Source organism: Danio rerio, chromosome 23 (assembly GCF_049306965.1).
Source record: "Danio rerio strain Tuebingen ecotype United States chromosome 23, GRCz12tu, whole genome shotgun sequence".
NCBI lineage: Eukaryota > Metazoa > Chordata > Actinopteri > Cypriniformes > Danionidae > Danio > Danio rerio.
The window spans coordinates 2,239,681-2,266,605 of NC_133198.1; the positions used below are offsets into that span (position 1 = coordinate 2,239,681).

Consider the following 26,925-nt stretch of genomic DNA (forward strand, 5'->3'; position numbering starts at 1 on the left):
TACACACTACAGTATGTACTCAATTATTATTTTTTGAATCAGTGGCAATACTAGAATCCAGCATTATCCCATACTGTCAGGATGCTCATTGTATATTCACCTTTCTCCATTTCAGTGTTATATACACAGCAGTATATACTTAAGCATACACTACAGTTAACTATTTTTGTATCCAGTGCCATTGCTAGGATTCAATAAACAAATGCATACTATGTAGCATACTACACTATGATATTTAGAATGTAAGTACGTGGGCTGCTTATGCAATATACCACACATACTGCACACAATATAAAAAGATAGTACGCAGTAGAAATTAAACAGCATACTACTTAGTGCACTAAGCTATACAGTATATGCACTGTAATTATCTAAATGTTGTATCACAGGCTGTCACAGGTCTGCATGTAACACGACATGTGAACGTTCAGCATTTCTTCTGTTTAGGAAGCACAGTAAGCAGTTATGAGTTAATGAAAAATAAATCTACATGATCTAAAAGAATTTGAAATAATAATTGCTTACCATTATTCACTGCAGTAAATGCTACGATACATAATCTATTTATATTTCTACTGCATTAAAAATGCTAAATAGTATGCACTATAATACATACTATGCATACTAAACTATACTATGTCTACAATGTAAGTACGTAGGCTGTGGATGGAATATACCACACATACTGCACACTACTACTAGGAGCACTCTGTATAAATTAAACAGCATACTATGTAGTGTACTAGATATGCACTAAAGGCTATCACGGGTCTGTGTGTAGCACTCATCATTGTATCTGGTTATTATAAGCACAGGAAGAGTTTATGACTGGTTCATTATAGGCCCACGCGCTCGGCCGGTTGTTTAGGCTAAAGGTGAGCCGGCTGGAGGAGCAGTTGACCGGCAGCAGCTGCCGTGCTTGGACCGGTGTGTCTGCTGCCCTGCGCTGGTGCTGCTGCACCTCCTGAATAATGAATGAGTGACGCGCACATTGCGGCTCTCTCTGCGGCGCGGACGGGGCGGGCTCGCGCATGCATTATGACGCGCCGGTGACGCGCATGCAGGAGTTTTAATCCTCTGCCGCAGCAGCAGATCAGCCGGTAACGCGAGGAGGGGGATGCGCGGTCGGTCGCACGTACGGACGGCTAGATCGGCTAAAAAAAAGCCGCAGACAATTAAATCCGCGAACAATCTATATAGCGTGCAAAAAGGCGACCGACTCGACCGAAAGCTCCTCCTCTCTCGCTCCAAGCAGGCTTTGGGAAGTTCTAGGACTCAGTGTCTTTCTTATTGTTCCCGAGCAGGCCTGGGTGGACGTACGAGAGCTTTGACGCAATTAAATGGGTGATTACAGCTTCGGCTTGTTGCAGACAGCGAACACCAACACCGCCATCATCAGCGGACCCGCGCTCTTCGGCGGAGACGCGTTCACACCCTACCGCAGCGCGTCCCCGGTGCGCCCCAGCAGCTCGCCTCGGGTGTCCCCTCTCTTCCCGTCACATCAGCGCAACATGCAGGATGAGCCTGCGGGGTTGACAGCCTCTCAGTCCAGCAGCGAGCAGAGCAGCCGTTTTTCCGCCGCTGGTCACGCGCAGACAGCCGGTGACCTTCAGCACGACCGGAACATACATCAGCAGGCTGATCCGCAGCCGCCGTACTCCTCCTCCTCCTCCTCCTCCTCTTCGTCCAGCACGGGCCTGGACACCGATGCGCCATCGTCCAAGGTGAACATCCAGATGGAGTCCCCGAGCGCGCACCACATCAACAACGGCACCGGCGCTAATAACATGCTCGCGGGCGCGTTCCCGGAGATGCAGAACGCCGGGGGCGGCGGCGGCGGCTCGGCTTCCCCCACCCTGCCCGCGTTCGGTACGCCGTGGTCGGTGCAGACCAGCTCCCCTCCTCCGCCCGTCTCCAATTCCGCGAACGCAATAAACCCAATCCCCGCCACCACCGAGCCGGACACCTACTACCCGGGCATCCCCTCCTCCATCAACCCCGGCTTCTTCCAGAGCTTCTCGGCCAACCCGTGCCCTGTGCAGGGCTTCAGCAGCCCGTTCTCCCCGCAGATCAACGTCCCCCCGCAGCCGCAGAGCCGCCGGTCCCCGGTGAGCCCGCAGATTCCCCCGCAGCAGCAGGGCGCCTTTCTGCAGCACAGGAACAACTACAACCACCACCAGGTGAGCAGCCGTGTACACTAACACAGCAATAAAACATCTTCAGCAACGCTAACAGTGATAGAAATAAATAATATTAGCAGTGATTGAAGGCTGCGGTTGAGCTGTCATTGTGACGCAATCGCGGCCCTGAATCGTCACCTCTTGCGTCATAATGCAGCGCTCAGTGAAGCCATTGTGACGTCTGTGCGCTGAATACAAATGCGGCCTGTCAGTGCGTCACAAGCTTTCTGCATACTACGCAGTGCACACTGCTGAGCAGGATTGACTAGTGAGCATGAGAGAGTGTGTTTGACATGTTCAAATGCTTCACAGGGATTTATGCAGCTTTAGGGGGTTCAGTTATGTTGTGGACCCCCATCATTATGTGGGACTCCTCTGTGACACACTGTCTTTTATGAAGAGTCAGTTTATGCTGTGAAAAACCCAAGTTATCATGAAGAAATATTATGGGAAAAAGTCTGAAATATTACGATTATACCAGAGACTATAAAAATAATCATAATATTATTTACATGTTTACACTGTAAACGATTTCTTGTTAAATTAACAGTAAGTTACTGGCAACAATTATCCAGTAGCTGCTGTATTTCATAAAACAGTAACATTACTGTAATACTAATTACATTAGTGTTACATTTACTGTAAAATGTAATACATCATTTTACTGTTGTTGATTTTTACTGTAACACCAATTACAGTAGTGATACACATACTGCAAAACTGAAAACAGTATTTTATTGTACATTTTTACCATGAAGAACTACGGTATTTTAACGTTACTTTCATTATTACTGTATAGTATTTTACAGTTATTAAATGTTATTTTATTTTATTTAATAGTGCTACTTTATAATGGGTAAAAATGTTCAAAAATTGCACAAGTGTTATTTTAACTGTTCAAGAAATACAAGAAAAATAAAGAAACTGAAACTTTAACTTCACAATAAAGGTTTATTGTGTAAACCATGCTAAAACAGTAGCAATAATTCAATATAACAAAGCAACAGAACACTAATAAACAATTGATCATTAAAACCAGTCAACAATTAATGCATCAAAAATTATTAAAATTTTAAAAACAGGTAAAAATACTGCTACAAGACAGGAAATGATGAAGGCCAAATGATGTGGAAAGGGACAGTGAAAAAGGGCAGCAGCACTTCTGATGATCCTGCAAAAATGACACGCAAAATCAATCACTGGAGTAAAAACGAATCATCCCTCAAACCATTTAATTCATTCAGAAACGAAACACTGCACTGTTGTTTTTATATATATATATATATATATATATATATATAAATATATCACTTTCAGTTAAGTTTCATGATTACGCCTGTCATATTTGTTATTGTAGCATTTTTTACTGAGTTTTTTAATTTGATCAAATTAAAGTTTACCTTAATCACTTATAATATAGATATAGGCCTATATATATGTGTGTGTGTGTGTGTGTGTGTGTATATACACACACACACACACACACACACACACACACACACATACAGTTAAAGTCAGAATTATTAGCACCCTTAGAATTAGTTTTCCTTTTTTTTAAATATTTCCCAAATGGTGTTGAACAGAGCACGGAAATTTTCACAGTATGTCTGATAATATTGTTTCTTCTGAAGAAAGTCTTATTTGTTTTATTTCGGCAAGAATAAAAGCAGTCTTAAATTTAAAAAAAAAAATTTATTTTATTTTTAAAAAAAACATTTTAAGGTCAATATTATTAGCCCCTTTAAGCTAATTTTTTTTTTCAATAGTCTACAGAACAAACCATCATTATACAATAACTTGCCTAATTACCCTAACATGCCTAGTTAACCCAATTAACCTAGTGAAGCCTTTAAATGTCACTGAATGCTAGTATCTTAAAGAAGATCTAGTCCAATATTATTTACTGTCATCATGGCAAAGATAAAATAAATCAGTGATTAGAAATGAGTTACTAAAACTATTATGATTAGAAATGTGTTGAATAAATCTGCTCTCCGTTAATCAGAAATTGGGGAAAAAATAAACAGGGGGGCGAATAATTCTGACTTCAACTGTATGAAGAGTTCAGATGCAAGAACCTCTAAATGCCGTCTGAAATTCTCTTCTAAAATGAGCGTTTTCATCAGGTTCCTGTATGTAGGTTCAGTAATTTCCCTTTTATGACAAAAATAAGTTGTTTTCATGATCTTTAAAATGAAATAAATTAACAAAGAAGGCTGAATTTTTTTTAAATTTTCGACACTTAGAGGTTATCTGAACTCTCTCTCTCTCTCTCTCTCTCTCTCTCTCTCTCTCTCTATATATATATATATATATATATATATATATATATTAATTTTAATACTTTAAAAAATATATTATTTTATAGGTATTTATATTTGTTAGATTTTTGTTATTTGTTTTATTTGTTTATTTAATGTATTATGCTCAATTTAATATGTTCAAAAATGTAATTTCATGTTAATCTTTTTTATTATTAACTAATGCATTTATATCTTTAAAATACAGTTATTAATTTATTTATGCTTTGTTCCAATTTGATTATATATATATATATATATATATATATATATATATATATATATATATATATATATATATATATATATATATATATATATATATATATATATATATATTGTATAGTTATTATATAGTTATTGTATAATGTTGGCTTGTTCTGTAGACTATAGAAAAAAATATATAGCTTAAAAGGGTTAATAATTCTGACCTAAATATGGTTTAAAAAAAAATTTAAAACTGCTTTATTTTTGCCAAAATAAAACAAACAAGACTTTCTCCAGAAGACATACTGTGAAAATGTCCTTGCTCTGTTAAACATTATTTATGTTTAACTGTATGTCAAACATACAGTTGAAGAGTTATTAGCCCCCCTTTTATTTATTTATTTTTTTTATATTTCCCAAATTATGTTGAACAGAGAAAGAAAATGTTCACAGTATGTCTGATAATATTTTATCTTCTGGGGAAAGTCTTAATTGTTTTATTTCGGCTAGAATAAAAGCAGTTTTTATTTTTTTAAACACCATTTTTGGGACAATATTATTAACCCCTTTAAGCACATTTATTTTCAATAGTCCACAGAACAAACCATTGATATACAATAACTTGCCTAATTCCCCTAACCTGCCTAGTTACCCTGATTAACCAAGTGAAGCCTTTAAATGTCACTTTAAGCTGTACAGAAGTGTCTTGAAAAAATATCTAGTCAAATATTATTTACTGTCATCATGGCAAAGATAAAATAAATCAGTTATTAGAGATGAGTTATTAAAACTTATGATTAGAAATGTGTTTCTAATCAAATCTGCTCCCCATTAAACAGAAATTAGGGAAAAATAAACAGGGGGCTAATAATTCTGACTTCAACTATATATATATGACTGCAAAAATACAAATTAACCTATATAAACCAATATAGTATATTCCTCATTTTATTCCAGCATTAGAAAAATGCATGATTGCAGTGAAGCTTTATCTGTAAACTACAGTTTTGAGATCTTTCTCCAATAATACATCAGTTTTGCGGAGCGCTGACAGACATCTGTGAGCCCAAACAGCAGATTCACTGAGATGAGCCTGGGCTTGAGATGGCCAGCAGCATCACATGAGGCCCTTCAGTGATATTAGCGGCCCTCATGCTTCAGGAGCCCGCGGGGGCCCTTAAACAGCCACACAAAAACACATTCATTCCTTGTTTCTGCTGTAGATCATGTGCAAATATTACTAAACACCAACATTAAATTCTCCGTTCAGAACGTAGCAACCCCAAATGAGGTTGTCCCAATAAAATCTCCAGAATTGTGTTGTTTCAGCTCATTTTAAATAGGTAATTTAAACAAGCAAAAAAGTTTTTTTGAGTGTGTGTGACGTCTCTTTAGTTGATTGCAGCACTAATGATCATAGCATTAGATGACACAGCACTGAAAAGTGTGAATTGAAGAGTATCTGCAGCGCCGCACACCATCATGTTTCATAATTACGGCTGAATTTTGATTTATTTATTTCTTAAATGCTGTCCGGGACACTCAGGGAGTCACTAGGGAGTGGTAGGACTCACAGAAATAATTAAAAATAATTTACATTCATTCATTCACTTTCTTTTTGGCTTAGTCCCTTTATTAATATGCGGTCGCCACAGCGGAATGAACCGCCAAGTTATCCAGCATGTTTTTTTACACAGCGGATGCCCTTCCAGCTGCAACCCAACACTGGGAAATAACTTGAAATTAGTTGTAAAATTATAAAATTAAAAACAGCATGTCTGATAATATTTTTTCCTTCTTATTTGTTTTATTTTGGCTAGAATAAAAGCAGTTTTTATTTTTTTTAAAACCATAGATCAAAATTATTAGCCCCTTTAAGCTTTATATATTTCGATAGTCTACAGAACAAACCATCGTTATACAATAACTTGCCTAATTCCCCTAACCTGCCTAGTTACCCTAATTAACCTAGTTAAATCTTTAAAAGTCACTGTATAGAAGTGTCAAATATTATTTACTGTCATAATGGTAGATAAAGATAAAATAAATCAGTTATTAGAGATGAGTTATTAAAACTATTATGATTAGAAATGTGTTGAAGAAATCTGCTCTCCGTTAAACAGAAATTGGGGGGTTAACGAAATAGATTGGAATGTACCAATTGAAATTTTTTGGAGAGGTCACTAAAATTAGCGAAGGCGTTATCTCAACCCAAGCTTATCTCGTCCCCGCGGACGTTTCTGGAGACCGCGATTTACGTGTCCGAAGGTACGTAAAGGCCGCGTTTGGTTTTTTTCGAGCGAACGCCGCGGGTCGGTGTGGCGCCGCTCCGCCCCTCCTCTTCGCGCTTGCCGGCCGGCGGCTCGCCTCCGAGTGGAGGGATTTCCTGACGCAATCAGTTTGTCCGCCTAGCTCACAGCGTTGCGTCGGCGGAGCGGAGGCCCCGGAGGAGGAGGACGAGCCAGAGCCGGCCGCGGTGGACGATGACCGGGATCGAGTCCGGGGAACGGCAGGTTCCGGAAATCAGGTAAGACGAAAAACGGAATCCGGAAAATAAGGGCGAGAACGTGGCGGGATCCGAAAACGCGGTCGAAATTGAAGACGAGGGCTTTTGCTTTTTTTTTTTTTTTTTTTTTTTCGATCCGGCGGCTATTCGCGCGAGAACGGCTCCCGAGAGGCGCTTGCCCGAGACGCGAAAAAGCGAGCACAGCGGCCTCTCGCGAATCTGCGAAAACAAAAAAACGCTCGAATACGTAACTCCCGGGACGTAAATCGCGGTCCGCAGAAACGCCCGCGGGGCTACGTTTCCACAATGAGCCCGGGTTGCGTTATCTATATAGAAGTCCCAACATTCGCTGCATTAAACATGTGCTGCATAAGTTGTCAGTTCATTCCGCTGTGGCGATCCCAAATTAATAAAAGGAATAAGCGGAAAAGAAAATGAATGAATGAATGAATGAATGAGGGTCTTTCGCACACTGATGTTACCTGTGAAGAGAGACAGTTTATGTCAGCAAGATTCAGTGGTGTTTGCTGACCTCTGACAACTTGACGAATGCCCTGTGTGAGTTGATTCAGGATCTTTACACTTGGCTTTCTGTGTTTTAAAAAAGGTGACGAAATATCTCCACAGGTTTGCCCAGTATATACATTAAACCTCCAGTGTAGGTGTTAGCTTGTGGTTTATTCTTGAAAACAGAGTCTTTCCAGAGTCTAGACGCCATCAGCGGTAATTATCTCTCACTATCCCTTAAACACTCAGCCAGATTGTATGAGCACACAGTCTCTCTCTCACACTGACACACACACAGTCAGGCCATTACCCAATTACACTTAAAGACATTACGGAGATGGGTGTGACGCTCATTTTTGCACACAATGCAACGACAGCATGACCGATAATCAAAATTAGTTTGTCATTGTTTAGCAATTTGTGTGTGTGTGTGTGTGTGTGTGTGTGTGTGTGTGTGTGTGTGTGTGTGTGTGTGTGTGTTTGGCTTATATTCTTGTGTGTTGTTGCCTCTGTGTCCATGAGATGTGGAGTGTTAGATGTAAAGCTTTAAATCTTCTTACTTGTAGAGCAAGGCAAAGCCCGGACATGCTCAAAGTTACACACACACACACACACACACATGGGCGATTACGCCAGACACTCTCATTCACATTAAAAGGATAGTTCACCCCTTCCAGAACAATTCAATAAATCACCATTTACTCATACTCAACCCACACAGGTACATTTCTGTAACCCAGCTCTGCCCCACACAAATCAGCTTTTGCTTGGCCCGCATGGCACGGTGTATTACCTTTCAGACATATCTGGCCCAGTTCAGGCCCAGTTATTGGATATTAACTTGGCCCAGATGTTGCCCATGTTTGGCTATTGTCTGGAAGCCAGACTTGGGCTGTGTCCGAAATCACCTACTGCTCAGTAGGTACTGCATGTGAATTTAAATGTACTACTCAGCCATTATATGACTGCGTTCTAAACCAGAGATGCCCAAAGGAGGGCCTGCGGGTCAAAGTTGGCCCATTAGGTGGCCCATTTCCACTGTCAGGCAAAACTTGTCATAAATCTGTCATAAACATGATCATCATGTAGTCATTACAAACATGTCATAAATTTTACAACCGCGTCAGTAATATTTTGTTGACCTCATCTACTGTGCTCCAACCTGAGTTTTTCATTAAATGTCATTCAATATTAATGACAGGGCGATGCGGTGGCGCAGTAGGTAGTGCTGTCACCTCATAGCAAGAAGGTCGCTGGTTCGAGCCTGGGCTGGGTCAGTTGGCATTCCTGAGTGGAGTTTGCATGTTCTCTCCGTGTTCGCGTGGGTTTCCTCTGGGTGCTCCGGTTTCCCCCACAGTCCAAAGACATGCGGTACAGATGAATCTGGTAGGCTAAATTGTCTGTAGTGTGTGTGTGTGTATGAGTGTGTGTGGATGTTTGCCAGAGATGGGTTGCAGCTGGAAGGACATCCACTGCGTAAAACATGTGCTGGATAAGTTGGCGGTTCATTCCGCTGTGGCGACCACGGATTAATAAAGAGACCAAGCCGAAAAGAAAATGAATGAATGAATAAATATTAAAGACACTATTAAAAATAATTTGACAGAGTAATGACACTTTTAATGAGGTGTTTTAATGATAAATAGAGTTTGTTCCACTGAAAACGTGATCAGGAAATTATTCATGACATAATTATAATGCCAATCATGTTTATGACAGATTTATGACGAGTTTTGTAGTCTTGGTAATGTCAAGCTGACATGACAAAGATGAAAACTGTTTGTGATGTATTTGTTTCAGTGTTGGCAATTTAGCGACTTTGTCACTATATTTAGCGACTTTTCAGACCCTTCTAGTGACAAAATTTCAAAAAAGCGACTAGCAACAACTCTAGCGACTTTTTTTGCTGTTACTGGAGGTTTTTTTGACTCTATCTAACTGACCGTCCCGTCTGTCCGCAGCCCATGATGAAGCAGTCTCCGTGGGGCAGCCATCAGGGCAGCGGCTGGAACTCTGGAGGCATGTCCTGGGGCAGAGACCATCGGCGCGGGGGTGGCATGGGGGTGCCAGGCTCCATCAACCAGATCTCACCCATGAAGAAGCCTTTTTCCAGTAACGTCATCGCTCCGCCCAAGTTCCCGCGCTCCGCTGGCTCCCTGGGACCCAAATCCTGGATCGAGGAGAACATGTTTCGCACCGACAACAACAGCAACACACTGCTGCCCCTGCAGGTACCTGTGAGCGTTTCCTCATCGAAGATATTCACATTCCTAATGGAAGATCATGCTAAGCTGCTTTGATGCGATCTACATTCTGACTGTGTGTGTACGTGCGTGCCTGTAAGTTTGCCTGTGAATGTGTGTTTGTGTGTGTGTAGACCTTTGTGTGTATGTGTTAGTGTGTATGTATGAGTGTTTGTGTGCATGTGTGTGTGGGTTACATTTGCATTTGTGTGTGTTTATGAGATTATACGTGTGTTTGTGTGTGCGTGAATGTGTGTGTACGAGCAAGTGTGCATGCGTTTGTGTGTATGTGCATGCACGCATATGCATATGTGTGTGCTTGAGCACATGTGTAAGTGTGTGTGTGCTCACTGCTGCTCAGGAGGGTGTTTGTAGATGTTGTAGAGCACCTGAGGACAGCAGTGACTCACAGTGACCTCATCAGGGTGGTTTTGGTGGTTTCGTCCTGGGGGATATTTTCTTGGCACACTTTGGGTCTATTAGTATCAATTGAGCATCGTGTCAACGCCACAGCCTGCCTGAGTATTGCTGCTGACCATGTCCATCCCTTTATGAGCACAGTGTCTCCATCTTCTGATGGCTACTTTTAGCAGGATAACGCACCATGTCATAAAGCTCAATCATCTCAGACTGGTTTCTTGAACATGACAATGAGTTCACTGTACTCAAATGTCCTCCACATCCACCAGATCTCAATCCAATAGAGCAGCTTTGGGATGTGGTGGAACGGGAGATTGGCATCATGGATGTGCAGCCGACAAATCTGCAGCAACTGTGTGATGCTATCATGTCAATATGGAGCAAAATCTCTGAGGAATATTTGCAGTAGCTTGTTGAATCTCTGCCACGAAGGGTTAAGACAGTTCTGAAGGCAAAAGGAGGTCCAACCTCGTACCATTAAGGTGTACCTAATAAAGTGGCCGGTGAGTGTATTATGACTAGTAAAGTTGAGTTTGCTGGTCACTACAAATGAATTAGCTCCATGCTGTGTAACGTGACAGTTTTACCATGGATTATGAGAGCTGGTCAGTTTAATATAAAACAGGGGTCACCAAACTTGTTCCTGGAGGGCCGGTGTCCTGCAGATTTTAGCTCCAACCCTAATCAAACACACCTGATCAAGCTAATCAAGGTCTTACTAGGTATACTTGAAACACCCAGGCAGGTGTGTTGAGGCAAGTTGGAGCTAAACCCTGCAGGGACACCGGACCTCCAGGAACGAGATTGGTAACCCCTGATATAAAATTTTAAGGCACGAATAAGTTGCCGAATTTATTCCTAGACAAAAGTCTATTACTTGAGTTGTTATTACTACACAAACCGAGGAACAGCGGATGACGACGGCACGGTTTGATGTTTGGTCGACCAATTCCCGCCCTCACACAGAACACATTTCAGATCATCAGGACTGGGCTTCACTAGTATCTGCTGCATTGTTCATTTCTATAAACAGGGCGCCGTTTCGGGATTCTTTAGATTCCTGTCCTCATCTCCGCGCTCACATGATCACACACACATGTCATGTGCTGGAAACAGAAACACACAGAGACAGAGGGAAGAGCAAAGAGCAGGAATACAACAGTAATGACACTATAAGCTGATAATCATTCATTTTCTTTTCAGCTTAGTCCCTTTACTTATCAGGGGTCACCACTGCGGAATGAACCGCCAACTTCTCCAGCATATGTCTTGCGCATGATCTTCCAGCCGCAACCCATCACTGGGAAACATCTATGCAACTCCTCCATTCACACACACTACGGCCAGTTTAGCCTATGCAATTGAGGAAACCCGGGGAGAACATGCAAACTCCACACAGAAATGCCAACTGACTCAGCCGAGGCTCGAACCAGCGATGATCAAGATCCCATAATGCAATTGAAAAGCAGAAAAAACTGGGGAAAAATAAAAAAAACAATCACAAAATACTGAAAATGTCGGCCTGGCAGAAGCCGGTTCAGAGATGAGAGATGGAGGCTGCAGAGAGGGAAGGGGAGGTGATCTTCATGCAGGTTGGAGTGAATGGTTTTAAAAGGATGCATGATAATGTGTGCGTTTGATCGGCCTCACGCTCTCGACTGGAGGACTGAGCTGCTTTTCAGGCTCTATTTCTGGCGGTGTTGCTGAATCTATATTTAGCAGCTCCGCTCTGTGTGTGTGTGTGTGTGTGTGTGTGTGTGTGTGTGTGTGTGTGTGTGTGTGTGTGTGTGAGCTGCGCTGTGAAGAGACTGAATGCTGAAAACAGCACAGGAATGATATAAGCTCTGTTTTTAAAAGCTGCCGTACCTGCGGGAGGCAGATGGATGTGACAGGTCAAAGCATCTGTGTGTGACGCCATCAACACTCACTCCTGTGTGTGGTTGTGTCACCTGTCAACCCTGACGTTTTTCCCTGGATTCAGCTGTTTTTACTATTCTGTCCCGCTATTGCCCACAGTTTTAACCACAGTACTTTACTTTATTAGAGACCCAGCACCGGATCGATGTGTATGCCCAGTTGGATTTGCTCCAATGCTCCGAGAGGGGTCTGGATGCAGACCTGGTGCAGTGCAATCTGGGCTGCATCCAATGCTTTTTAATGGGCTCACCTAACCCCACCCCTAACCCTACCCGTCACAGTGACGTCGCTCGCTCCATTTGAGTGCATTGCGTCTGACATTGCATCGCTAAGTGATGCAATCTCAGCTTGCATCATAAAGGCTGCATCCAGATAGTATTGCCATTTCCTCTTCTTCTTCTCCGGAGTAAATCATGATTTTGAGGGTCTAAACATTCCTGAAAACTCATGAAACTTTGCACAAGCCCCAGAAGTGGCGAAAAATTTACGTTTGTTATAGGTTTTCGGCACTAGACGTGATAAAATGTCAAGTCTGAGCAGAAAAAGCATGTTAATTCATGATTAGCACATGCATTAACTCATCATTAGTCCCTAATAAAGTAAAGGTTATTTCACATATTAACACAACATTATGCACATACTATTACCATGAATGCTTTCCCCTTGTATTCCATACCCAAAGTTTATTAAAACCCACAAGTGTGTATCAAAAGCAATGACTTTGGAAAGGTCAAATGTAGATGCATTGGTTTCCAGCATGTCGGGAGTGTTTTGTGTGTGTTTTCCATTAGAGTGAGTGTAAAGCTGGACTGAAAGTGGATGATGGGACAGCAGTAATCTGGTATTATCCGGCCACAGAGCAGCTGCTGCTGGTTAATGCATGCGTGCTTGATGGAGATTCACACTTCAGATGGCGGCATCATGATAGACATGATCTAAAAACGTTAGCGGCAATTTAAAACTGGCTTATACTCACCGACCACTTCATTACTAGTACCGGTTTAATAGACCCCCTTTTGCTTTCAGAACTGCCTTAGTCCTTCATGGCAGAGATTCAACAAGGTACTAGAAATATTCCTCAGATAACCAGTCTGGCCATTCTCCTCTGACCTCTGGCATCAACAAGGCATTTGCTCCCACAGAACTGCCGCTCACTAAATATTTTCTCTGTAAACCCTAGAGATGGTTGTGCGTGAAAATCCTAGCAGCTTTCTGAAATACTCAGATCTGCCCGTCTGGCATCAACAACCATGCCATGTTCAAAGTCACTTAAATCACCTTTCTTCCCCATTCTGATGCTCAGTTCGAACTGCAGCAGATCGTCTTGACCTTGTCTACATGCCAAAGTGCATTGAGTTGCTCCCTTGTGATTGGCTGATTAGAAATTTGCATTAACGAGCAGTTGGAGAGGTGTACCTAATAAAGTGGCCGCTGAGTGTAAATTTGGAGAGTACAATAAGTGAGGTCAAATGAGGTTCCCAGTACTTACTTCATGGCTACGTGTGTGTAAGTTTGCGCATGAGTGTTTGTGTGTGTGTTTGTGCATGTGAGTGGGTGTACGTTTGTACATTTGTGTATGTGTGTGTGTTGGTGGTGAATGTGGGGTGTGTTTCCCCTGATGAGCGCACACACAGATCTAGTAACGGATGTCTGTGTGTATGTCCACATTGCTCCTGGTAGTAATGCGGCAGATATGCGTGGCATGTTGTTGGGCAGGTGTTGTGATGGGCAGACGGGATGCCCCATTAAGCATCCGCGGGAGGGGCGAGGGATATTCTCGTATCGCGGATGAACAACAAAAACAAACGTCACTCACACTCCTCACACAGTTTCATTCAGACTAAACCAGCCGTGCAGCAATGCTAGTTTGGCTGAACTTCCTGTCCAAAACTCACTAAACACAACAAACCTGCCGGGTTATTTCCACTCGGGACAGTTTCTCCAAACAACATTCCAGAGCCTTTGGATTGAGAGCCTGACCCAGAATTCAGCCTGACACAGTTTTCCAGGGATTCAGAGGCGACACAAACACACACTATTCCTGCTCCGAGCAGCTGGCCTGAAACATGCCTGTCTGGAGCTCCAATAGTAGAGCGCAACCAGCACTAACCAGCGGATGACTGCGACTTAGAATTGCGCTATTTACTGATGTTTTCTTGTTAAACTAAATATAAGTGAAGTTTATTTATAAACAAATTTCGAGAGGATCACGTGCTTATGATTGTTCACAGCTGTTCCAACTTTAGCTAATGACTGATTATCCTATCAGACGATCCTTAACTCACTATAAATAACCAGACTTTTCTCATCTCAATATCTTCATCTTGAAGAAACCCCCCCACCCAACCGCGGGCGTCACGGTGGGCAGCGATTAGCGCTGTTGCCTCACAGCAAGAACGCCCCTAGTTTAATTCCTTTCCAAACCAGACGGCATTTCTGTGCGGAGTTTGCTCGTTCTCCCCGTGGTCGCGTGGGTTTTCCCCGGGTCCTCCGGTTTCCTCCCACAGTTCAAAAACAAGCACTCTAAACAATTAATCCAAATACTTTAGCTAAACTCTGAGTACACCTTCTTAGCATCCCTATCTGACACTTAGCTACAACAAGCAAGAGGGGGAGTCATCGAGATCTACCTGAGCTCAAACTCCCCTCTCGCCTTGCAACGGGAGGGAGCCCAGGGCTCGAGGATCTTATAAGCTCAGGGGTCTCAGCGAGACTCGTCTGTCCCTAGAGCGTCACAGGAATCAGTCTCATGCTCTCTACTCATCCATGACCACCACAGCAGCTGCTTAGGATACGGCCTGGTCCAAGATTGTGGAAATCTTGGGATCATCTCATCGCTGGTCTTGAATTGAATCAGTGGCGCCGCATAGTCTGAGGGTCTCGGGATGAGTATCCCCAGGTGGAAATAGAGAATAAAGAGAATAATTAGCTTAGCTGCTGTTCATAGTGTGTAAACCAGATGCAAAAACCTGCAAGGAGCACATTTATGTATCGTACCGCTAAGTGATGCACTGAGTGTACGCTTTGCTAAAAAGAGTTTAGATAAAGGTTTTTAATCTAGTTTTGAATTGAGAGTGTGTCTGAGCCTCAGACATTATCAGATCCAAAGTTTAGGAGCCATAAATAAGAAGGCTCGACCTCCTTTAGTAGACTTTGCTTTTCTAGGCACTACCTGAGTTTTGAGATCTTAAAGAGCGGGCTGGATTGTAGTGAGGCAGAAGGTTGGTTAGATAAACAGGAGCTTGATCATTTAAAGCGTTATAGGTAAGAAGCAATATTTTAAATTCAATACAAAGCTTAACAGGCAGCCAGTGTAAGGAGGATAAAATTGGGGTGATATGATCATATTTTCTAGACCTGGTAAGAACTCTGGCTGCTGCATTTAGTACTATCTGAAGTTTGTTAATAGAGGATGCTGGGCAGCCAGCAAACAGAGGATTACAGTAATCCAGCCTAGAAGTCATAAAAGCATGGACTAGCTTTTATGCATCTGAGATGGATAGCATACTTCGCAACTTAGCAGCATTTTTCAGATGAAAGAAAGCGGTTTTTAAGTTAAATTGCTGTCTAATATGACACCCAGGTCTTTAATAGTACATCATATTTTCTAAAATGTATTCTTTTTGAAATGGGTAAAAAACAAAAATCTTTTTTTCTTTTGACAGTGTATTTTATTTTGAGAAACACTTAAAATATTTTTAACAGTAAACATGCCAGGCTAAAAAGTCCTAAAAAAAAACAAAAAACAAACAAAAAAAAAAAAAACGTAAATAAAAAACCATACATGGTATTTTATAACAGTATTTTAGAAATATTTGACGGTTTTAAAACCTTGACTTTCCCAACCGCGGTATAGACCATTTTGAGGGATGTAAACAAAACAATGGTCCTCACGTATTTCCTGTTTCACATTTTAAATTTCTATAGCTACCGAGAATCCAAAAAGAGCAACATATTGATAAATAATGGTATGGCTGCTGTTTTAACATGAAGCTATGATTGAATTGCCTGTTGCTACAGTTTGATAACAAGCAGGAAATGTTCATGGGCCAATGATATGACCACATTGCAATGGTCTATACCTTGAAAATGGATATTGTCCCATGCCTAGCGCACATGCACACATCTACGTGAACAGAGGTGTGCAGATGTACAAATCTACATATGTTGACAGAAGTTGGGCTACTTATCAGAATTATGGGAAATGTCGGCCTGACAATATTTAATTAGATGAAAATTGTTCAGTCTTTACGCCTTACACAGAATATAAAACTACAGATAAACACATTTAGATCATTTACTTTAATCAGTACTACTAAAATGCACCTTTAAATGCACATTTAAAAACACATTTAAAAAACAAAAAAAAAAGTGTACCCAATGCACAGAAGAGTTTGCTTTCTTCACGGTAATCCCATAATTCCCACGCAAACGACCTGCTTCATGCTGACGTGTTGCTCTCTGCTTTTCAGGATCGCTCCAGGATGTACGACAGCTTGAACATGCACTCACTGGAAAGCTCCCTGATTGACATCATGAGAGCAGAGCAGGACCCGCTGAAGGGTGAGGTCACCTCTTGTACATTAAGTGGATATGCTGTATATCTACGCAGTTGAAGTCAGAATTATTTACACTGCTGTGAATGTTTTTCCTTTTCCAAATGATTTTTAACAGATTCAGTAATTTTTCAGTGTTTCCTATAATATTTATTTCTTCTGGAGAAAGTTTTATTTGTTATATCTCTCCAGTCACTATAATAGACGACGCTCACATTTGCATTGCGAGCCGTGAACGCACAGAAAATACATGGGAAGTCATCAAAACATTAAACTTGCCTCTTGTATATTCTACACATGAACGAGAAAAGAGCAGCGAGAAGAACTCATGAAGAGATTCTCGTTTTAATTGATGGATAAAATTGACCCTTCGCTAAGCCACACCCAAAAACCGCCACCCACCAATCGTGGCTGAGCTACCGTAGCTACGCGCAGGGGCTCTGTCAAGCTTGCGAGCGTGGGGAAAAAACCTAAGCGTTGTGCATATGGATTGTGTACAGTGGTGTAGCGCAAAATGCGGAGCCCCCCTGCAGGGATCACTGACGGGGCCCCCTGATGAAGGAAGACAACACGGGGAAGCGATCACAAATTGAGGAGCGGGGAAGGGAGGCGGGGTGGAGCGACAACGCGGGGAAGCCTTCACAAACTGAGGAGCAATCACAAACCGAAAGCGGCGAGAGCGTCAAAGTAGCCAGAAGTCATTCATTTTCTATGAGAATCGGCGGCGAGAAACAGCGCGGCGCGTCTTCTCTGGTGTGAGCGTCGAGGAGAGTTGAAATCAAGTTAACTTTATAGTATGAGCTATGTCGCGGTTCGGCGGGAAGCAATCAGAATAAAGTAGTCCACCGCTTGAGAGGTGTTCAGACAACACAGACCTGTGAACTTTGGTTCCGACCACAGTTGTTCCCAAGAGTTTGATTGTTGCGGTTGCCGGATTTACAATTATTGAAAATCGTGACAACGACGTCTGCTACGCCACTGATTGTGTAAATCTGATACCCGGTATCCTTAAAGTTTGGACAGGGTGGTGGAATGTTTCCCCTTTTCAAAACTGAAAACCCATGAGGAGAAACGCCAACGTATATCAAGCTCTGTGAGGGGTGCTAAAGTAGCGGAGTTAAGTTAGTTTTGTTTTAATATTCCTGACAAATTCAGTGATAGACTGCAATAACTCACACATCTCTTACCCTAAACAGATCTAAACTGTGTTCCCTACAAATATACAAAGCAGGTTCTGTTTCCATCGGTCTTTTTCTTCTTTTCCGCTCGAAATTATGAGCACTACTTCATTTAAGCTCTCGCCATAGTAGTCATATTAATAGCAGTCATATCTCCATCTGTTTCAAGCTACGAATATTTGAAACTACAAATCAACAGAATAAAACCGAGATGAGATCACAATCTGAGCACTTGCGATCAATATACTTCACCCGCAGCTGTTTTTCAGTCATTTATATCACTCATGGCCATGTCAGAGCTACAATTCACTGATGTTTTCGGTGGTCTTTTGGAGATTTAGTCATTGCTGACGATGTTATACCGGGTTAGTGTCTGCTTTTATATGTGGTGTCTGATTAATATTTGCTGGTAGGGAAAATCTATTTGTTTGCTTCTGCTCTTTATACTTTGATTTGCATTTCAGTGTGTTTATTTCTTTCACTTAACTGCGAACTAGAATAGAAACTGTCTGGGGCGCCCCCACGGCCAGCCCTGGGTAAACTCCGGCCACTCTTGTGGCCACCCCAATATGCTTTTGCTATTGATATTATTAATTTAAATGTACTTATGTAAATTCCCAGGCGAGGCAGTGGCGCAGTAGGTAGTGCTGTTGCCTCACAGCAAGAAGGTCGCTGGTTTGAGCCTCGGCTCAGTTGGCGTTTCTGTGTGGAGTTTGCATGTTTTCCCTGCGTTCGCGTGGGTTTCCTCCGAGTGCTCTGGTTTCCCCCACAGTCCAAAGACATGCGGTACAGGTGAATTGGGTAGGCTAAATTGTCCGTATTGTATGAGTGGGTGCGTGTCAATGTGTGTGTGGATGTTTCCCAGAGATGGGTTTTAGCTGGATTTAGCTGGTCATTTTCCAGCCTGACCAGCTAAGACCAGGCTGGAAATGGCTGGAAACCCCTCTAAAACCAGCCTGGTCGACCAGCTAAAACCAGCCAACCAGCCTAGGCTGGATTTTTCTGTAGGGATGCCAGGCACGAAAGCTTGACAGGTGTAGCAACAGTAACTAGGGAGGGCGGGGCTTACACAAAACACTCCTGGAAAGAAAATGAAACTCTTCTTTCACAGACCGAAATAAAATGTGAGATTTGGGTGGAAAGTAAGGCTGTGAGAAGAGGGAGATCATCCTTCATTATCATCCCGAACTCCTCGAGGTAAACTAATCTCTCCGTTATCTCTTCTACCTTTAGGGGGGAGGCTGATGTAAATATTAATTTAGTTGGAGCGGAGCGTTACGTTTAAACTAAGTTCAGTGGTGCAACACAAAAATATTCACTAATGTGTAAGTTAGAGTCCCTTTAAGTCCCAACTAGGCTTCGTTTTAACTTGCGCACTGCTGGTGCAACCGGCCCCTGGTCTCCGGTGTGGGAGGAGAGGATCAGGGTGGGTCTCTCTCTCTCTCTCTCTGTTTCTTGCTCAACCTGCTGAAGCAGATGGACCAGACACACAGGGCGGCACTCACTGCAGACACCCAGAGAGAGGGAGAGAGGAGGGTGTGGGTCTGGTTATATTTACCACAGGACACACTCTGTCTCTGTGTGTGTGTGTGTGTGTGTGTGTGTGTGTGTGTGTGTGTGTGTGTGTGTGTGTGTGTGTGTGTGTGTGTGTGTGTGTGTGTGTGTCAGATAAAGGACAGGATTGTGAATGAGGGTCTCTGCAGTTTACGCAGGTCCTTGTTTAAAGTCAACATGAAATCCTCATTGATGCTGGTTACTTTAATCTCCATGCTGGGGTAACGCTGGATGATTACTAATGCAGTCTGAATATTGGCTCAGCTAAATGAGCCATGTGTAAGAATTCGACACCCCTGTTTATATCAGTGGTGGGCCAAACATCAGAACCACTTATTTATTTTTAATAAGTTTGTTATTAGTTATTCCCTGCGGTACTGTGGCTGAGAGGTGTGCATTGTGGCCTCACTGCAAGAAGGTTACTGGTTCGAGTCCCGGTTGGTTCAGTTGATGTTTCTGTGTGGAGTTTGCATGCTCTCTTCGTGTTGGCGTGGGTTTCCTCCGGGTGCTCCGGTTTCCCCCACAGTCCAAAGACATGCGGTACAGGTGAATTGGGTGGGCTAAATTGTCCGCCCTGCTGAATAATCCAGCTTAAACCAGCCTAGGCTGGTTGGCTGGTTTTAGCTGGTCGACCAGGCTGGTTTTAGAGGGGTTCTGGCCACTTCCAGGCTGGTTTCCAGCCATTTCCAGCCTGGTCTTAGCTGGTCAGGCTGGAAAATGACCAGCTAAATCCAGCTATAACCAGCTTGACAAGCCTGGTTTAAGCTGGACATAGCTGGTTTTGGCTGGGCTCCCAGCCTGGCTAGGCTGGTCATCTCCCAGCCTGACCAGCTAAGACCAGGCTGGAAATGGCTGGAAACCAGCCTGGAAGTGGCCAAAACCCCTCTAAAACCAGCCTGGTCGACCAGCTAAAACCAGCCAACCAGCCTAGGCTGGTTTAAGCTGTTTTTTTCAGTAGGGCAGTCTGGTTTTAGAGGGGTTTTGACCATTTCCAGGCTGGTTTCCAGCCATTTTTATCCTGGTCTTAGCTGGTCAGGCTGGAAAATGACCAGCTAAAATCAGCTAAAACCAACTTGACCAGCCTGGTTTATGCTGGACATAGCTGGTTTTGGCTGGGCTCTCAGCCTGGCTAGGCTGGTCAAGCTGGTTTTAGCTGGTCATCTCCCAGCCTAACCAGCTAAGACCAGGCTGGAAATGGCTGGAAACCAGCCTGGAAATGGCCAAAACCCCTCTAAAACCTGGCTGGTCGACCAGCTAAAACCAGCCAACCATCCTAGGCTGGTTTAAGCTGGATTTTTCAGCAGGGTGTAGTGTATGAGTGTGTGTTTCCCAGGGATGGGTTGCGGTTGGAAGAGCATCCGCTGCGTAAAAACCTGCTGGATAGGTTGGCGGTTCATTCCGCTGTGGTGACTTCGGATTAATAAAGGGACTAAGCCAAGAGAAAATGAATGAATGAATGGTCTAAATCAGTCTAATTCAACTCAATGATCTATGCTAAGCTAAGCTAAAAGTGCTTCTGTCAGACGGAGATTGGCTGAAGAATACTCAGCTGTATAACTGCAGGTGAGCTGTGAAATGAGCCTGTTTACAGATTGTTGAGCGCTCTTTAAGAGTTTAACAATTCAAAACCACTCATTTATGTTATATATCCTTGTTAGTTGTGTTGTAGCTAAGCTACCAGTGAGCTTGATGCAGTTTAGCGTTTCTAGCATGCTGTTGTGCTCTTAATTGAATGTGAGAGATGTGCTGAGCGAAACACTCCTCAGAACCTGCTTGGTAAACGATGGCTCGGGTAATGGGTCGTCACGAGTGCTAGCCCGCATCAGGGAATGTGCTGACACCAGCTGAAGCGCTGACAACAACACACTGCTGCTGAAATATTAAACACCTGGCAGAGAAGCCAGACCACTGCACAGTATTGGTTTATCCCATGAGCTGTTTTATACATGATGAAAAAGCAGAGGAGAGGAAACAGTAGCTTGAATCACTGTGGATGAACAACGAGAGCGCTGTGGAACATTCTAGTGTCTCTAGGAGCATATAATTATTATATGACAACAGATGGGTGTGTGTGTGTGTGTGTGTGTGTTAAGAGTACTTGGAAGAATTACTTGGTTGTCTGTGTACCTGGATGTTTTCTAATAAATCTGGCGGACTAGATTATGGATAAATCTGAGGACAGCATGTTCAGGCCTTATGTGTGACCGAGAATTGAAAAAGAAAGAGATATTGTATATTGCAAACAATTAAGCCCTGTAGAAAATACTTTTATCCGGTTCTGCTTGTGTATAGATGTTTTTACATTGTACTTAAATCTGAATGTATGGAATTAGAGCTGTAATATTAATAATAATAATAATAATAATAATAATAATAATAATAATAATAATAATAATAATAATAATAATAATAATAATAATATAATAATAATTCCCCTACTGGAAAAAAAACAGCTTAAACCAGCCTAGGCTGGTTGGCTGGTTTTAGCTGGTTGACCAGCCTGGTTTTAGAGGGGTTTTGGCCACTTCCAGGCTGGTTTCCAGCCATTTCCAGTCTGGTCTTAACTGGTCAGGCTGGGAGATGACCAGCTAAAACCAGCTTGACCAGCCTAGCCAGGCTGGGAGCCCAACCAAAACCAGCTATGTCCAGCTTAAACCAGGCTGGTTAAGCTGGTTTTAGCTGGTCATTTTCAGCCTGACCAGCTTAACCAGGCTGTAAATGGCTGGAAACCAGCCTGGAAATGGCCAAAACCATTTGATTTTTTGATGCATAATTGTCACCCTGGTTAAGATACCACCAGAGATTTCCTTCAACACCTTTCCTGTTAGACAGCTAAAATTATCAAGTGGCCAAACCAGCAGCATGAGTGTAGATCACACCAAAGTAAACCCAGTGTTTACGTCTGCAACACCGCCTGGGCCTCTGGATCGTCTTAAACACCCCCCTCATGTTTCTGACATGATTGAAAGTGAATTCCTCCTTGTCTTAAGTGCACATGTGGAGCGTCATGTGACAGAGCTTCAGATCATGTTTGCGTCAGTCATGTGATCGGGGTCTAACTTAAGGGTGACCTACTAACACAGCAACGCTAATTCATCTTTGCTAGCAACTTTCCCTGCAAGAGAAAAGTACTGTGTTTTAAACCCTGTTGAGATTTATTGCTGTCCGCTGACTTTTAAGCCAAAATCCTGAAGGTTATGAAATTATGGATGTAATGTTTACCACAATGAAGATGAAACTACAATACAGATATAAACATTTGTAAACAAACACGTGATCTTCTTTCTAAACACAAAAAAGAGGATATTTAAAACCGACAGCCATTGACTTCCATAGAATCTGTTGTCTTACTAAGGAAGTCAATGGTTACAGGTTTCCAACATTCTTCCAAATATCTTTTTTTTTTGTGTTCACAGAAGAAAGAAACTCAAAGTGGTTTGCGTAAATGATGACAGATTTGACATTTTGGAGTGAACTGTCCCTTTAAATGCTTGCACACTGGAAAGCCAGAAGGAGTTTGATTGTGTTTTAATTATTTATTGGCTAAAAATATGATACTTTTTAAAAGTGATTGCAATGATTTAGCTTTCTGTGACTTTATTGTTATAGCTGTGATGTGGATTTTACTTCTCACCGTGCTGAAAAATCCAGCTTAAACCAACCTAGGATGGTTGGCTGGTAGCTGGTCGACCAGTCTGGTTTTAGAGGGATTTTGGCCACTTCCAGGCTGGTTTCCAGTCATTTCTGGTATTAGCTGGTCAGGCTGGAAAATGACCAGCTAAAACCATCTAAAACCAGTTTGACCCTCCTGGTTTATACTGGACATAGCTTGTTTTTGCTGGGGTCCCAGCTTGGCTAGGCTGGTCAAGCTGGTTTTAGCTGGTCATCTCCCAGCCTGACCAGCTAAGACCAGGCTGGAAAGGGCTGGAAACCAGCCTGGAAGATACCAAAACCCCTCTAAAACCAGGCTGGTCGACCAGCTAAAACCAGCCAACCTTCCTAGGCTGGTTTAAGCTGGATTTTTCTTCTCTGCAGAGATCTAGAAAGACTATTAAAAGGTTAGTTCACACAAAAACAAAAATTATGCCATCATTTACTCATTCTTGAGGCATACTATAGGTTTATATGATTTTTTCTGTCTTTCTAATTTAGTCAGAGGTATTTTAAAATATATCTGGGGCTTTTGCAGCTCTGCAATAGCAATGTTGGCTGATTTTAATCAACAGTCCAAAAGCGCATCTACTTATAATAAAAAGTGCCTCATGTAACCTCAAGGGGTGAATTAATGTCTCCTTTAGTGAATATTTGCGTTTTTATATGATAAATAATTTATTTTTAAGCCTTTACTAACCATTTTGTGTAACATCCTGTCATCTGTCATAATCTTCTTTGTGCATTAGCGCCATCAGCTGGACAGGAGTGTGTTTTGTTTGTCTCTCTTCATAAAACTAACCCTCTAAACTACTGTCATAAATGCATCTACCTTGAGTTGTGTGTATGATGCTTTAACAGCTGATTGTTAGCATCAAATCAGCAGGTAAAATACTCTTTTTCATTGGGTGCTTACTCTGATTGTGTGTTGTTTAGCATGTTGCTAAGCTAATGATATGTTGGTCACTGTTCAATATTTGTTTGCTAGCATGAACAAACAATGGATAGCACATTAAATACACTATTTATTTAACATTAGTTATAAATGACTGAATAAAGTTGTTATCTCATGTTAAATCACAGTATATTAACTATGCATTTGGATTTTAATAATACTTTAGTAAATGTTAAACTATGATTAATACATGCTTTACAGTATTGTTCATTCTTAGTTCATGTTAGTAAAAACATGAAACTTTACTGTAAAGTGTCCAAAAATACAAAAGTTGGCAACACTTTAGTTTAACTAACAATTCACATCATTAATTAGACGCGTATTACCTGCCTATTATTACGATTATAACTGTTCCCTGCTGAAAAATCCAGCTTAAACCAGCCTAGGCTGGTTTTAGCTGATTGACAAGCATGGTTTTAGAGGGGTTTTGGCCATTTCCAGGGTGGTTTCCAGCCTGGTCTTAGCTGGTCAGGCTGGAAAATGACCAGCTAAATTCAGTTAAAACCAGCTTGACCAGCCTGGTTTAAGCTGAACATAGCTGGTTTTGGTTGGACTCCCAGCCTGAATGGCTGGAAACCAGCCTGGAAATGGCCAAAACTCCTCTAAAACCAGCCTGGTCGACCAGCTAAAACCAGCCAACCAGCTTAGGCTGGTTTAAGCTGTTTTTTTCAGTAGGGTTTACTAGTGCTTATGAGGTATGATCTTATTTTACAGCCCTAATCTAACCCAACTACTACCTTACTAACTATTAATAAGCAGTGAGTGGTCTAAAAGATGCTTATTAATTTGTTAATTTTGTGAATTGTACATTTAAGTAAAGTTGTTTGCTGTTATTTTCTCTCTGAGCTCATTCTGGTTTTGCTTGCGTTAGGTGTCTAAAGATGCTCCCTACACGGGTTGATCTGTAGGTTTGTGGCTGTAAGTTTGATCCTGCTCTCTATCTCTCTCTCTCTGTTTCTTCTCTCATGTTCAGGCCATGTGGGATGCCCACACCCAGGCGCTGACGGCCTACTCATGCTCAATGGTAAATATGGCAGTCAGCTTCAGTTTTGTGCCTTCGTTCTGTCTGTAATGTGATCACATTAGCAGAGGCCATCTTGAGAAATGTCCAGCTAATGTGGGCTCGAGAGCATAGGTTTGATTATGCTGGACTTAGCTGCAAACTCCCAGTTTAAATGAGTGATTTGTTGAATCCTTAAAAGAATTTGTTGAGAATCTCTCCAGGTTTTGTTCTTTAAATTATTATTATTATTTTATTATTTGATTATATATTCATTGTATAATACATTTTTTATTCATTAATTTTCCTTCGGCTTAGTCCCTGATTTATCAGGGATAGCCACAGTGGAATGAACTGTCAACTATTCCAGCATGTGTTTTACACAGTACATGCCCTTCCAGCGCCGTTCGCGCCCGCACTGTTCTCGCATGAAAAGCCGCTGGAGGCCGCTGTGGAGCGACCCTCCGTCCGACTGGCTGGTTGAACAACCAAACAATCGACCAGGTGGCCGGCCGATCGGCCAACCTGGCCGCCCTCCTCCTCCTTCCCTAAACCCAAGCGACGGTTTGCAAAAGCCGTCCAGAATAAAAAAGCAAAAGTCCTCGTATTTGATTTCGATAGCGTTTTCGGATCCTGCCGCGATCTCGCCCTTACTTTTTGGATTCTGTTTTTCATCTTACCTGATTTCTGGAACCGCTCTTCCCCGGACCGATCCCGGTCGTCCCGGCGGCCGGCTCCTCTTTCTCTGGGCCTAAGCTTCCGCCGACGTAACGCTGCGAGCTAAGCGGACAAACTGGTTGCATTGGGAAAGCCCTCCACCTGGAGGTCAGCCGTCGGCCGGCAAGCGCGAAAAGGAGGAGCGGAGCGGTACCACACCGCCCCGCATCGTTCGCTCGAGAAAAACTAAACGTGGCCTTACATACCTCCAGCCACGTAAATCCAGAAACGTCCGTGGGGCTACGTTTCCAGAATAAGCTTGGGTTGGTTTGATTAGAGTTGGAGCTAAAATCTGGAGGACACCGGCCCTCCAGGAACATGTTTGGTGACCTCTGGTTTAGACAGTAGGGCTTCATCTGTTTTTAGCCCGTGTGACTGAGCTCTTCTTGTTGTGTTTGGCTGTATTGAGATCAGCATTGCTCAGTTTAGGTCACAGTCTCTAAAGCTGCGCAGGATTGTGCTTTTGCTCTCTTGCGATGGCGTATTTCTGCAACAGCTGTTGCTTTCTTTTTTTGGATAATGGGATCATCTTAGATTATACTCTAAAAATAACTGTCATTTTAGCAGAAAGACTTCATTTCGCTTGCTGAGGCCAGCATCGGTAATGCCAGCCTGATCCCACGAGGAAACAAACTATTTTACATTTAGTCAGTTTAGTGGCTAATTCATATGAATTTGTACGAGTTCAGTCGTATGAAAATGTCTGATTTTAAAACTGAGGCATGGCACACAACCCCGCCACCCTAAACCCTACCATCACCGGGGGATGAGCAAATTGATCGAGTCATATTTAGAGAAAAGTTACACATTTCAGGAATGATCTAAGAATTTGTGTCCCCAATCTGTTAAGGGAGGCGATGTATAAAGGCTGATTTATACTTCTGCGTCAAACGTCGGCGTATGCTATGGTGCTGTCGGCGTCGCTGACGTGCACCTCTCAAAAATTGTAACTACACGTCGCAATGACGCGTAGCGCAAGCTCTGTAATTGGTCGGCTTGGTAGTGCTGACGAGTCTGGGCGGGGCCGAGAGCCG

At 42.5% G+C, this 26,925-nt stretch overlaps 1 protein-coding gene across 4 annotated transcripts in view; it reads left to right on the top strand.

The window, feature by feature from the left end:
- The first annotated feature begins 1,099 nt into the window (after positions 1-1,099).
- The window catches only part of cpeb2 (cytoplasmic polyadenylation element binding protein 2), a 36,802-nt gene continuing 10,976 nt past the window's right edge, over positions 1,100-26,925 (top strand). For 2 of the 4 annotated variants that reach the window (XM_002666399.8, XM_021469869.3), the window contains exons 1-4: positions 1,100-2,180; positions 9,662-9,931; positions 16,753-16,843; positions 25,148-25,198. In XM_002666399.8, coding sequence (XP_002666445.3) covers positions 1,341-2,180; positions 9,662-9,931; positions 16,753-16,843; positions 25,148-25,198 — 1,252 coding nt within the window. In that variant the 5' untranslated portion in view covers positions 1,100-1,340. The remainder of the gene's footprint in view (positions 2,181-9,661; positions 9,932-16,752; positions 16,844-25,147; positions 25,199-26,925) is intronic. The other 2 variants (XM_009296577.5, XM_005174087.6) reach the window with 1 other exon arrangement.